The sequence below is a fragment of the Gastrolobium bilobum genome, unplaced genomic scaffold (genome assembly GCF_033153095.1).
Source record: "Gastrolobium bilobum isolate Gb01-03AN ecotype WA unplaced genomic scaffold, APGP_CSIRO_Gbil_v1 utg11336, whole genome shotgun sequence".
NCBI classification, from domain to species: domain Eukaryota; kingdom Viridiplantae; phylum Streptophyta; class Magnoliopsida; order Fabales; family Fabaceae; genus Gastrolobium; species Gastrolobium bilobum.
Genome location: NW_026898076.1, coordinates 340,761 through 354,852, shown reverse-complemented (window position 1 = coordinate 354,852; position 14,092 = coordinate 340,761). Strand labels below are relative to the sequence as shown.

At 33.6% G+C, this 14,092-nt stretch overlaps 2 protein-coding genes across 3 annotated transcripts; both read right to left on the bottom strand.

The window, feature by feature from the left end:
* Positions 1-17: 17 nt before the first annotated feature.
* LOC133312649 (ferrochelatase-2, chloroplastic) lies at positions 18-6,507 on the bottom strand. 2 transcript variants are annotated; one of them, XM_061513883.1, is made up of 11 exons: positions 6,260-6,499; positions 6,004-6,165; positions 4,810-5,116; positions 4,465-4,608; positions 3,773-3,874; positions 2,978-3,081; positions 2,761-2,887; positions 2,233-2,385; positions 1,361-1,461; positions 919-1,120; positions 18-711 (listed from the first exon to the last, which is right to left on the bottom strand). In XM_061513883.1, exons 2-11 carry the CDS (start codon positions 6,108-6,110, stop codon positions 487-489), a joined length of 1,572 nt encoding a protein of 523 aa, XP_061369867.1. In that variant the 5' UTR covers positions 6,111-6,165; positions 6,260-6,499; the 3' UTR covers positions 18-486. The 2 variants fall into 2 exon arrangements, with proteins under 2 accessions (XP_061369867.1, XP_061369868.1); XM_061513884.1 differs by lacking the exon at positions 18-711 and having other exon boundaries at positions 980-1,219; positions 6,260-6,507.
* Positions 6,508-8,822: 2,315 nt separating this feature from the next.
* Positions 8,823-12,749, bottom strand: LOC133312657 (serine/threonine-protein kinase SAPK7-like). The gene is made up of 9 exons (XM_061513895.1): positions 12,052-12,749; positions 11,394-11,468; positions 11,193-11,294; positions 11,027-11,080; positions 10,837-10,929; positions 10,655-10,747; positions 10,267-10,371; positions 10,078-10,176; positions 8,823-9,353 (listed from the first exon to the last, which is right to left on the bottom strand). The coding sequence occupies exons 1-9, from the start codon at positions 12,169-12,171 to the stop codon at positions 9,024-9,026; spliced, it is 1,071 nt and encodes a 356-aa protein (XP_061369879.1). The 5' UTR covers positions 12,172-12,749; the 3' UTR covers positions 8,823-9,023.
* Positions 12,750-14,092: the final 1,343 nt, after the last annotated feature.

The window sequence follows — 14,092 nt, the reverse complement described above, 5'->3', positions numbered from 1 at the left end:
GTTATTGCACCATGTGAAAACACAAACCAAGGACATCGTGTTACAAAATAAGGCTACTTCCAGAACTAGCAACAGTTGCTTACATTAACTAACCACAATTGGTTACATACTTACTTCCAAATGCAAATAGTAGTAGAAATAGGATTATTCTGTAACTGGAATACAATTAAAATCAGTCACATAACTCGTCTAAACCAATACTCTTTTCAAATCTTCCCTTTTTTTCCCCCTCAACACTAGATTGAGAACCAAACCATGCCTTTCTTTTCAAATCTTACCTTTAGATAAATACAAGAGGTACACTGCGTTGTATACAAACCAAACCAGTATACATTATCTTCCTCTCGTTTCCATAAACAACTGCAGTGTCAAAACTTAATTGAGAACTCCCGAGTGCATGCCTTGGACTTTAAGGTGCATATGTGATGCTAATGGTATGCATATACAAGCAAAACTAAATTCCATTGAGGACAATGGAGGACTTATTCACCGAAATAAGGGCAATATTCCCCACTGGTGCAGAAATCCCTCACCAGTGGTGACTTCTAAAAACAACAGAAGAAGCACAGCAAGCATAGCTGCTCTTCCATTCCAAGTTTCAGCACTTTTTGTCCACCCCCATTGCCACACCATTACTGGTGGTGGCAACTCCCTACGGTGTGAATCATATGCTGCCAATAACTCTTCTACACTGCCCAAGGGAACCAGAGACTGCCAAAGAGCCAAAACTTTCTATTAGATCAGATACTGCAAGCATGCAACTACAAATGCAACATCACATGAATCTATATGGCTCAATAGTTTGCTGAAATGGAAAATGCGTGTGTCTATGTTTCGACAAGAAATCAACAGAGAACATCGAATAAAATGTTTCTTACTAGGATACAAAAATGTAAATATGAGAGTTGAGAAGAGTACCTGGCGAGCTTCAAGGTTTGAAACTGCCATTGCACCAACATATGGGAGACTTTCAATTACGGCATCTGCCAAATCTGAAATGAAGGTGGGCTCACATCCTAGAGCAGGAACACGACCCCATTTTTCTATACCGGATTTTAGAGCCAATTCTTTGTATTCAACATCAATTTCTTCTAATGTTTCTATATGCTCACTGACAAAGCTGTGAATCAAGTAAAAGGTTAAATAAAAGATTGAAAAAAAAAGAACATCCTGGTGCTATAAGCTCCCGCTATGCGCAGGGTTCAGGGAAGTATCAGGCCTGGTGCCACAAAGTTAAACAAAACATTAATGTTACTTAACTCTGTCCAGGTTTAAGACAGGCAGAGAGGAAATGAAAGGTGGCAACTATAAAAATAGTGCTAAAACAATAAATCACATAAATAAAGAAGGCTGAAGTTACCTAATCGGTACAGCCAGCAGACTTTTTACTCCCTTTTTCCCAAGTTCAATTATTGTGTAATCTGTATAGGGTTTTAACCATTCGACAGGTCCGACTCTACTCTGTAACAAGAATTATAGTCAATTGTTAGAAATTGGAAAAAGGATGTATCTAAAAGCAGTAGTCATGCTTGGCTGTAGGAAAAGATTGGTACAGATTAATTGTGTAGAGACAAGTCATCTTCACCACCTATTGACCTTGATGAGTAATCTAGTCTTCAGCAAAGAAATTAGGTCCTTCATCTGGATATGCTTCCACATTCCATCATGTATTACATGCCTTATGTGCCTTACATGCTTTATCTTGTGACTTAGTTATTTTTCAAGTGGATTCACCATAACGCTACATTGTCTAGAGCTCATGACCAAAAGGGTAAGATGTTTGGCCTTTGATATTGATGATTATCGCGGGGTTCCCCGAGACCTTTATAAAAGAGGTATTTTTCTTTGCAAAGAGATTTCTTTATGTAAATGACAGGTGCATCACATGAACTGTTCAGAATATTATTGCATAGTTTATCATTCATTTTTAAAGAGAAATTCCAGTTATGACTTTGGTAAGGACTATACTGGCAGGTTTATACTTTATACATAATCTAAAAAGAAATCTTGCTCTAGATCTAGTTTAGATACTTAACTTTCTTGCGCAAGAAAATTCCCATCATTGATAGGAATGTTCACTTCTGGAAAGAAGTTAGTATACCTTATACCACATACTAGGATAAGCCTCACTACTTATGCATTTTTTTTTTTAAATAGAAATCAATATCATGTGTAAACACTTTGAAACTAGAAAACCAGGATAATTATTTTATTTTTAAAAAAAGTAGTTACCTGATAAGCAAGGGTGTATGCATTATTTATCTTTCTTTTCTCAAGCTCTTCCATGATCAAATCCACACATTCCTCCATCTCTGCCTTGTATGGATCACCAGCCTCTTCCACATAAGCAAGAGGCACCCCATGTGCACTAAAGAAGATCATGACCTGCAATGTGCATCGGTTACAAGGGCTAACAACAAATATTTGCAATAAAGTGACGCCCAAGATCAAGCTGAAGAGGAACTCGAGTTCAGGAAAATTTCATTGGCAATGCCAAAATAAGATAAAATAGAATAGCTAAAGTTGTTGATAGAAAAATATTGATAAAAAATGCCATTTCACAATCTCCCAGATGCCATTTAAGTTAAGTTGGGTAAGTTACTTACTCTCATAATCCGTTATCCTAACCAGAAATAACTAATATGTTCACTATATATATTATGCTATCAACATTTGAAGTATAAGTATGACAGTGAGAAGATAAAAATGTCTACGAACCACAATTTTTCAAAGTCATTTAAACATAAAATGACGGGGTACCTCCTCAGGGCAGTCAAAACCTTTTAGTTCTTTTTCAATTAAATTTGCCATGGCCTTTATGTATCCTTCACGTTGGTACCACGAAGGTATCACTGTGTGCTGCATGTTGACTAGATACTCATCCTCTCTGAAGAAACAATAATTAATTCATAACAGAATGTTAGATAATATCTTGAAGTAACATGATGTGATAACAGTATATTTTTATAGTAATCACCGGAATATACTCTCCAACAGACGCAGACTTGAACCACTGGTTGATATTGAAAATTGTGGATAAAGTGGAAGCACAACAAGCTTTGTAATTCCATCCCTTTTAATCTACATGATATATTTCAAAGGGAAAATTAATTATAACCAGATTGAGAGTAAATCACAAAGACAAATGACAAATGTTATGAACACATATGAATGGTTTTACATTAAATATCTAACATGTGATTAAGACACTAATATTAATAATGCGAACCAAAAAAAAATGTTTACATAAATATATTAAAATAATAAAAACGAAAAAGATAAATTGACATTTTGGTCAATTATATTCTCCCATTTACTCACAGCAAGTTCCTTATTTTTGTAAATTTTCACTATCTTCTCATTTACCCTCTCCACCATCCCACTTCTGTATATCTTTTTTAGGTTAATTTTTCAGAATCTTTTTCCATGAACACATTAGATTGTGCCTGCTAGAGTGTAGTGCAAATAGACCAAATTATTTCAAACTAACATGTATCAGTCTGAATCAAAATTAAGTTTAGATCTCAGATATAGGATACCAGCCAAGAAGTATCTGAATAAGGAGAAAAGGCAGTGGCTGCATGCAAGCCACCCATTCATGCAGATTATATGTTTTCCAAACAGTAACAAATGCATATTTGCGTATATTTATAAACAACTATTCAGATGATATCATGTTGAAACTTGTAAAATAAGTCTCTATCAGTGGCATAATCTTAATCAAATGCTATTCAATATCACATTGTAATCAAAGAACAAGATGATCAAATACCTGTTCAATAGCTTCTTCGGTGAACGGATGCCAGTAACGCATGCCAACGTACACTTTGGCTGGGACATTCTTTGCCCAAAGAGATTTCTTCAACTCTTCAGCCTGTGTAGGGAATCATCAAAAGAGCTTGAACAATAAAAGAGCTTAAAAAAAAAAAAAGCATTTAATGGAGTGGACATGCTATGTATCCCATACCACAGCATTAGAAAGTATTTTAAAAACATCAGAGAAAAATATGACATAAGTCAATTGCAAAATCTCAATGGACTAGTGAAAACTTCTAACTTTGGCTTGAAAAGATTTGGTAAAATATTGATTAAACGAATGACAAGAAGACAACATAAAATTCACAACATGGTAATTTTGAATTCCCGATGAAAAGAATATTTCTGAATGCCAAAAACAGTTCTAACTTATATTGGTCAGAATAATTGTAATACAAACGATGATAACTTCTACAAAGGGGTCCACAATTTTTTGCCATCAACCATTGTGCTTTTCTTTCACTTTCTAAAACTTAAAAATTGCCACAAGAGATCAATTACATACATTCTGTACACAAACAGAGCTCAGAACCACTCTTGCTCATATCTGATAAATTGAAAATTCAAGTCTCCAATGCACTATCTAACAAGTTGAAAGTGAAATATATGTAATAATGTATAAAAAAAAGTTTTCAGGAAGTGTCATGCCTGTGCATCAGTTATACGTCTAAGAGGAGATCCACCACCAATTGAAGCATAACCTTCTTTGCTCTTTGGTGCTCTTAAAACAGAAACAAATTGGGCCAGCGGCTTTTGAAGAAAACTAAATAGCCTTGGTAATCTTATGATATCCTGCATAATTGTACAGAAAATATAACTAGTCATCAAAGAATAAGAAATTCAAACTTTGTCTTATAATCCTGCATAATTGTACAAAAGATATAACTAACAATCAAAAATAAGAAATTGAAACTTTTAGTTCATCTCAACATAAAGGAATAGTGATAAAGACATTTAGCTCAGATAAATAGTGTGTTAAAGCTAGAGTATTACTGGGTCAGCAAAAAGGTTAAACAAAAAAGGCTGCACATCTTCTAGGGTTTCTGGACCTCCAAGATTTAACAATAACACTCCAATCTTATCATCACCAATAAAAGGTGTGTCAGAAACATCTTGAGCTGTTGAAGTTACTAAAGCTTCCACCGGCAACAAGTTCCTTTTGAGTGATTGCTTGGACCATCTTGCAGTACATCTGCCCACTATATAATTTTTCAAGGGATTAGGGTTAGTAGAAGCCTCCACATGGCCTCCAGAGCAGCGATACATCTTTTGAGAGGTAGAAATTGCCTGTGGCAACAGCCTATGAAAATAAAGAATATTAAAAGCATCGAAAAATTCTGCTAACATTTAGTAATAAAATAATCGCAATACAAGAAAAACACAATTTAACATGAGGATAAAGTTAAAGTGTATTTTTGGCATTTAGATGAAACTGAAAATATCAAAATGAAATTCATATCTTAGCATACCACACATGCTAATCTAGAAAGCCAAGACAAGTTGGCCTTGGATGAACAATGAGAAAGAAATTATGGATGAAACTATAGCACTTCACAGCTTCAAGAAGACAGGGAACAAAGTGGAACACAAGTTTAAAATCATAACCAGTTGACCACTTAAAATGCAGAATTTATGGTCACTGATAATTTGAGTAAACTTCAGAGGGAGCAAATAGTACTTAAAATATTATAACTCCTGGTTATTATAAAACAAAGTTGGAATTGGATACAACAGAATCCTTGCATGTTTTTAAAATATAGCAATAGTTATTTTGAAATAGCAGTCCTACAATGCCAACAATTCAAAACTAAAGAAATATCTCATTCTAAAATTCAAACATTGTCATAAACACTACAAATACCATATAAGCAATGCACCATAACCTTAAAGAACTACATATCAGACCATGGAATGCAACTTTCAACCCCATTAATCCCATTATATAATGAAAAAACATTTACTCGCATGATCAACACCCAAAAAGCCATCTTATAAATTATAATAGCCAGGGCCACTAATTCAAATTTTAGAATGTGGTGTTTCTGGTGAAATGTCTCCATCTTCAAATCCAACAACTAAACTACAACAAAAAATGAGAAATACAATTGAATTATAAAAAAAATAAAAAAATAAAAATAGTTACTGAAAAACTCAAGACACAGAATAACTGGTAAAAGGAACCCTTACAGAGGAAACTTGGAATTACGAGAAGCATAAGGGAGGCAAGGAGGAGGACGGGTATAGGAGCAAGAAGAAGAGGAAGGCGGTGAAGGGGCATGAATTGGAGAATTCATAGCTTGATGATTAAAAAAAAAACAGCACTTTCACCACTTGCTTGTCCTTCTGTTACTGCATAAATGAATGTTTGAGCTCTTAGCAACAAAACTCAAGGCTCAAAAAATCAAGCCCAGAAATTAACTTAAGGAAAAGGAATAAACTTTACCAAATTCCCACAAATTGGGAAGAGAATGAGCTACCACTAAGCAGAAGGTGAACTGTGAATGAAGACCATGTAGATTTCCTTTCTTTCTTTCTTTCTTTCTTTTTTTTTTCTTTTTTTCTTATTGGACGAGTTTGGATGCAAAATGTTGAAAAATGTTATAAATGCTCAAAAACCCTTTGCATCTGAAATCTGAATGCAGAGAGAGACCCTTGAGGTTGAGAGTGACTGGTGAAACTGAAAAAAATCCCAACCACCTCTTCTTCCCTTTTTGTTTATCATCTCATCTCCAAAAATTACCATTTTCCAGGATTATCTTTCTCTACTTATCATTATATGGATAAGTATGTTCAAAAAAATTTAAATGTTTGATGGCTATACCTTTATTTGGCCTTATTTGTTTTAATTACTTTTTTGTTTTTTTTACCTGATCTGGTATTTTTTCTAAATATCTTAAAAAATAAACTGATAAAAAAAAATATAAATGAAATTATATGTAGGCAATTTCTGAGTTATCCACTAGGAGGTGGTAGGTGCTTGTACCCATCAGTAATAAAGGGTATATGTATTTTTAATAACTTATTTTCAAATCAATGATGGATGATTCATGAAATCGGTGAAGTTACTTTGAATTGTTGAATAAGAATCAAATATTCACTTCGACTATGGATGAATTGTTTTTCTACTTTTTTTAAGAAAAAAATCACTTCTCGAAAAAAGTCTGTTTGTATGTCTGCTTTTAAAAAAACAGAAACCATAAAAAAAGCTAAAAATTTATTTTTTTCTAAAGTTAAAAATTTTAGCTTCTCAAAAAAGTAGAAGTCAAAAGTCAAATATTTTTTTCAAAAATCATATATTTTTTTAAAAAATTTAAATAGTGATAGCTTTTATAAAAAGTACTTTTAAAATAAGAAAATGATAAAAAGAACTTTTTTAAAAAGTGGATACAAACCCAGCTTATTTTTTAAAAGGACTTATGAAAACAAAATTGTGACTAACAAATAAGTTTTTTTTTTTTTTTGGATATACTCTTCATTCAACCTTCTGGTGATCTTGTCTTCGGAGTATATCCCAAAATACTATCTTTTTATTGGAATAACCCGTGTATTGGATTATGTCACTAGAAGAAGAATGAGACTAATCCTTACTCGAGGAGAGAGGCAAGTCCTCTGCTCTCGCTACCTTGTCCACCGGCCAAAGTATTTCCATTCAATCGCTTCCGACCACCTTATTCTCAGAATACAGTCGCAAAAACTACCTCCTTGTTCGAAGAGTGGATGCTAAATTATGCCATCAGAAAAAAAAAAAAAAAAAAAAAGACTATTTCTCTCTCTCAGAAAGAGATACATCCTCTCTCCCCAAAATATTTTCAGGAAATTGCATGATACATGCTTTTGTATCTTGAATCATACAACCACTTAGGAGCTCAGTTGGCTAAGGTTGGGTTCCCTAACAAGCTTTTTTATATGTAACATAATCGAGCATGCAGTAATGTTTATGGTTGGGAGAGGAGCAAGGAATTAAATTCTATAGAGGGAGTGCGGTGTGCCATGTGAGACGTGTATCATACTGGGTATTTTTTCAAACCTTCATAAAAATATAGACTTGGAAATGAATATTTCCTTATTTAGTATAAGTTTTAAAATTTAATTCCTGAACAAGTTACTCTCAATATATATATATATATATATATATATATATATATATATATATATGGGGTAAACATTTCTGCAGCCACTTTAGATAAGCTTATCTACAACTACCGCGTTTATAACAATGTTCTCCCGGGAGAACATAGTTATAACATTAAAATTATTTTTTTTTTCTCTCTCCACGTCAGCAGACAGGTTCTGAAAAGTAAATGAGGAGGAAAAAAAAAAAACAACTTTTAATATTATAACTATGTTCTCCCGGGAGAACATAGTTATAAACGATAGCTGTAGATAAACTTATCTAAAGTAGCTGTAGAAATACTTTTACCTATATATATATGTGTGTGTGAGGTAGGATCCTTTGACACCAGTGTCAAATTTCAAATTTGACACCTCATCTGAGAACCGTTAGATCAAAAAAGATCAACGACTCTGATTTGCAAGTATGTGACACCATTGATCTTTTTTTATCTAACGGCTATCAGATGATGTGTCAAATTTCAAATTTGACACCGGTGTCAAAGGATCCTACCTCTATATATATATATATATATATATATATATATATATATATATTCTCATGTTTTGGTAAATTTTCATTCTGATAAGAGGGAGTTGGGAATATGTATTTCCATGTCTTGGGAATAAAAAAATTTGTGCAAAACTCCTAAAAAAAACACGGTAATTTGTCGAGCAAGAAATAGTACTGCACAATCTAATAATTCCACTTTTATTGGATCTCTCCCATGTGACCTGTGGCCATATCTTGGTCCCAGCTTGGAATGAATGACCTAGGTCTTCTATTATAATATTGCTGTATCTCCCTGGAGAAATTGGCCATTCCTTCTTATTAACTACGTGCTCCAAATAAAAAGAAGCATTTTGAGCTTAACTATCCTGTTATAACTGGGAAGGGTAATTTAGAATGTTATCAGATAACAACTGTTCTCATAGTCCAAGGTGATCAAGGTAGTACATTACATGAATATTACTATTAGTTATACTGCCTCGTTGGTTTATAGTACTTGTTATAAATTATAATACACATAAATAGGTGACTTCTAACATAAAAAAAAAAAAAAATACTTAAAACAAGTACACAAGAATTAGACTGCTTAATTGACTTGAAATTCTCCACTTGCATGAACCTCTTTGACCCTCTTGTCATACTCATCTTCTTCATCCTCCTCTTCCTCCACCTCTGCATCCACATCTTCTTCCCCTTCATCTTCTTCTCCTTCCCACCCAAAACCTTTCACAGGCCTAGCTACTGGAGGAGGGTCTCTTGCCTCCCCCACAATTTTCATTATCTCCTCCACACTTTGAACAGAAAAGCTTGGGTTTCCGCCTCTCTGGTAATAGATAGCTTGAGCTGATTCAGTTAGCTCCCTTGGAAGATTCTTTAAAAACCATGGGTGGTTCTTAATTTCCTTAAGAGTAATTCTCTGTCAACAATTAAGAGAACAAGGTCTGGCGGTTAGCTTGATATAAACAAGACATTGATTCCCTATATCAAATGTAGTTAAGTATATTTTCAAAAACATCTTGTTTGACATAAATCATGTTTAAAATCTTGTCTTTTGCTTAGAGTATGCAACAAAGAAACTGGAGAATGAACTGAAGACACAACATTAGATGCATCCAAATAGGGAGTCATATATAGATGTAGAAATCATACGAGTGATTTCATTAATAAGGCCTGAATGGAATATAAGTAAAAAAACTAAAGACTTCTATTTAAATTGTGTATGCCTCAATTTTCGTAATGTCCTGGCTCTGTGATATAAACCCTACACAAGTTAAGATGGAAAGCAGTGCAAAGGAGAGTAAAGAAGACCAAATTCAAGTTCTGGTTTAAACCAAAAGGAGAAATGGATACACTTGAGACTTACCAATCAACTAAACAGGAGTGTACCAGATGATGAATATAGCATAGGGATTGGGTGTAGAATTTCTCTCAAGGTATAGTTTCAGTCAACAAGAAGGTTTATTTTAACAGCAAAATTTCTTTTGATTATTTTCTGTTCATTAACAAAATAATCCACAAGGGTAGAATGAATCCTTCTGGAATATAATAGAGAAAAGGCATAACATCATCTGAAATGACATGACAATCTATCTGAATTGCATTAATAGCAAACAAAAATAAGTTACTAAAACATTATATACCCTCAATGGATTTGCAACAAATATACGAGAAAGGAGGTGTCTGCAATCCTGAGATATGTGGACATAATCAGGGATTTGGTATTGAACAGCCATTATACGCTGCAGAAGAGAACAGGAAATGGGGATAAGATGATGAGATAATAATATCAAATGATATTAAATTCAGTATTTAAACGGAGGATTACATACCTGAATTGTTTTCCTAAAATTCCTAGGGTCATCCTGATCCTCAAAGGGATATGCTCCAACCAGCATGACATAAAGAGTCACTCCACATGACCATACATCAGCCAACTAAAACAATTTTAAGAATAGGAGAATATTAATATAATCGTTAATATATTGGTTCAGAAGTGTACAAATCCTTCATACATTTGATGCATATAAAAGTCTTTTCCAGGTAGCATGAAATAACCCCCCACACCCCCACCCACACCAAAAAAAAAAAAAAAAAGCAACGATTCTGTCATGCAGCAGGATGAAAATATATAGTTAACATCCAAAAACATATATGTGTGTGTGTGACTAAGATGTAAAGAACTATAAAGAACTAATCAATGTAGAGTACATATATTACCTTGCCATCATACTCCCTCCTAGAAAGGACCTCCGGTGCTATATAAGCTGGAGTTCCAACAGTTGATTTGGGTCGTGAATGAAGCAAAGATGACTGCACCACAAAAAAGAAACACTCAGAGATATAAACGCTAAAGTAAATATTATTAGGACTTGATAGTATTCATTCTAGATTTCTAGTACCTTGGAATAACCGAAGTCACAAATTTTCAAGCGGGGTGCAGGGCTTCCATCTAAAAGGGTATTTTCCAGCTTCAAATCTCTGTGGCATATTTGCTGCAAAAGAAGAGTAAAAGCATAGGTTCTCACTTTGTGTATTTCTGAACACACGAAGTCCTATAATTTTTCAGAAACTCAGAGAGTATGATTATACCATGGTATGACAGTAATGTACACCAGATATCAGCTGCTGAAAGAAATATCTAGCCTGAACAATCAAAGGGGAAAATGAATGAGATAAGGCAACAATAGTAATGACACTGAAAACTAAAGTGTGAAATAAAGCAGAAAATCCTGAGAGAGTATGTTAAGTTATTAACCTCATCTTCGCTGAACCTGCCAGCATTGCAAATCCTCTCAAAGAGCTCTCCTCCAGCTGCATACTCCATTACTATTGCTAAATGAGTGGGGGTCAAAACCACCTGCAAAATCCAAACCCCATTAAAAATAGAAGCACACAATTAATTAAATAGATTACTCAATTCAAATTAATCCAACAGGTAAACAAATAAAGTCCTTGCCTCCTTGAAGCGAATTATATTGGGGTGCCGAAGGGACCTGTGGTTGATAATCTCTCTCGCCACATTCTCATCAATCTGGAATTGAAGGAGGGGAAAAAAAACTTAAAATAATTACAAATGTCAAAATAATAGCTTTTCAATTTCATTTATCAAAAATAGAAACGAGAAACAACAAGTTAGGAGCCCTTTTCGTCTAGCCAGCTTGGCTTTCCAGAAGAACACAAGCAACATGCAGAAAATGAACCAGCCATATGTTGGATTTGCTAATTCAAAGATTAATTGACAATTTTGAGTTCTAAATTCTAATCATCAGTAATCACAAATAAATATCTCTGGGAAGGAGATGCTTCATACAAAAAAAAAAAAAAAAAACTAAAAGAGTTATATAACTGAATTTTCTATTCCCTGTCCTACATTTCTTTTATTCACGTGTAACGAAATTGTGACAAATGAATATGTTAAGACTTGTCCTGGATTTGCACTTTTGACAAATCAGAGCTCCAACCTCACTAGTCCTTTTATTGGTTATACCAAATGCAAAACGTGATTAGTTATAAATCTGAAGATTGAAGGAAGGCAAAACAAACAGAAAATAAAACTTTAATTATAATAAATAAATAAATAAAAAAGAAAAAAGACAGAGAGAAAGAAAGAAAACCTTGTGGCCACGCTCGATGTATTTCATGGCAACGAGCTCCTTGGTTTCCTTGTTCCTCATGAGCCTAGCCACCCCAAAATTCCCAGATCCCAAATCCTTCACGGCCTCGTACCTCTCCATAATCAAATCCTCAAACCCAACAACGATACTACGCAGGAAAGGTTATATTGATGGAAAGGGTTCAAAGTTCAAACTCAAATGGGCATGCAAATCCCTTGTGGAATCACAGCACCCTTTTGCACTCTAATTAAAAGGGCAATGTAAAGGAGGTCGCTTTCACTGGAAAAAATGGCTCTTTCTCAAATATTATATATATAATAAAATAGAGAGAGAGAGAGAGAGAGAAGGTGTGAATGAAGATTTATTTAGGATTTCATTTTAGAGTGAAAGGGAGAGTGAGGAAGAGGAGAGAGTGCACGTGGGAGTGAGAGAGAAGACATTAGAAAAATGAAATGGGTATGGGGATCCAATCAATGACCATGAGGATGAGGAACAACACCAGCTTCAATCCAGTTACTCACTGCCATCGGTTTACCTTTCTTCTTTTGCTGGCTATGCCTCTTTTATATTATTATATTATATTATTGTTTTTGATTTTTGCATTAACTTTTAAGCTCTGCAACTCGGAATTGGAGAATTGGTATATGCCATTGGTATTGGATCTCTAACAACGCCGTTGCTCAAGGAGACACCTTTCTTTTCATTCCTCTATCTCATTGTTGTTTTCACAAGCTATCTCTTCTTCTTCTTTTTATATATATATTTATTTTATTTATTTATTTAACAGCCTCTCTCACTCGCCCAAGAACCACTTTATGCCATTTAATTAACACAAAAATATTTTTGTAACTATTGCAGATAAATTATTTGCATTTACTTCTAAAATGATGTCATTTTATGAGTAAAAGATTAAAAAATTATAATTATAAAAACTATAATAATCTAAAAATAATATAAAATTATAAAAATATCATAATTTTCGTCTCAAAATAACGTCATATTGAATTTACTGCAAATAATTTATCTCCAGTAAATAAATTGCAGAAAAAGCAAATCTATTTAATTAATTAATAATTACTTCGTTAGGAATCTTGGATACATAAAGTAGTCATAAATAATTTTGATAGTGAATGTCCTTTGAAATAATGCCAATATATACCATTATTAAATGGAAAATATTTTTCTTATGTTGTTAAAGATGAATTATCTTATGTTAGTGAAACAAAATTATAAGAGAGATCTACAAATAACTGAAGAGAGCAAAAATAGAGGTGAAATCCACTTTTATTGTGTATAGAAAAATGAGTTATATCATATTAAATGAGATAAATATAACCCTCCTTGAATAATACTTAATGCAATGAATGTGATTTCTGTGTACTATCCAAAATCATTTTACGTTACTTGTTCTATTATTGTTTTTAAGGATTAAATTTTTATTAGTAAAATAAACAATAAACATTAATTTCAAAAATTAATTCCATTGTACAAGTAATATGTAGAAAACGCGTTGACCATATCATCCGGACTTTGTTCCCGTTGGCCGGAGCCGACACCGAGCAACACCGCCTTGGGACGGTGATTGGCTGATTGACCCAATTTCCTGAAACGGTATGGTATCAGTTACTAGTGAATGCCCATAAATAACTTATTGTCCTAAATCCATGTGCAATATTGTCAGACTCTTAGTCACCACATGTGATTGCGCGAGTCATGTGCCATCTCCCAAATTTTCATGTCCATTCTACTCATTCTCCAATCATTTGCTTGCATTTATTATCTCCACTGTTTTATTTTCTCTTATATTTCTTCTTCGTCTCTTCCTTTTATTTGATTTGATTTCGGACCGAGGTTTGATACAAATAACTTAGACAGATACAGCGTGAAGTATATATTATAATGTATATCTCCTGTTCTGTCCAGTTCAAAAACCTCAATGCATGTATAGGCTTTTTTTAATAACTATAAATGGATCAAGTCCTTCGATTCCCATCTATAGTAGGTATGGTCCCATGCATGCAACATTATTACTGTTGAAAAA

Bases quoted from the DNA above. Each gene is read 5' to 3' on its own strand.
- LOC133312657 (XM_061513895.1), bottom strand. From the start codon at position 12,171: ATGGAGAGGTACGAGGCCGTGAAGGATTTGGGATCTGGGAATTTTGGG. The intron at 11,469-12,051 runs GTTTTCTTTCTT...CTTCAATTCCAG, and splicing joins ACATCGAGCGTGGCCACAAG to ATTGATGAGAATGTGGCGAG. The intron at 11,295-11,393 runs GCAAGGACTTTA...TGGATTTTGCAG, and splicing joins ATATAATTCGCTTCAAGGAG to GTGGTTTTGACCCCCACTCA.
- LOC133312649 (XM_061513883.1), bottom strand. From the start codon at position 6,110: ATGAATTCTCCAATTCATGCCCCTTCACCGCCTTCCTCTTCTTCTTGC. The intron at 4,609-4,809 runs GTAATACTCTAG...ACAATTATGCAG, and splicing joins TTAACCTTTTTGCTGACCCA to GATATCATAAGATTACCAAG. The intron at 1,121-1,360 runs GTAACTTCAGCC...CTTGATTCACAG, and splicing joins CTGCTGGCTGTACCGATTAG to CTTTGTCAGTGAGCATATAG.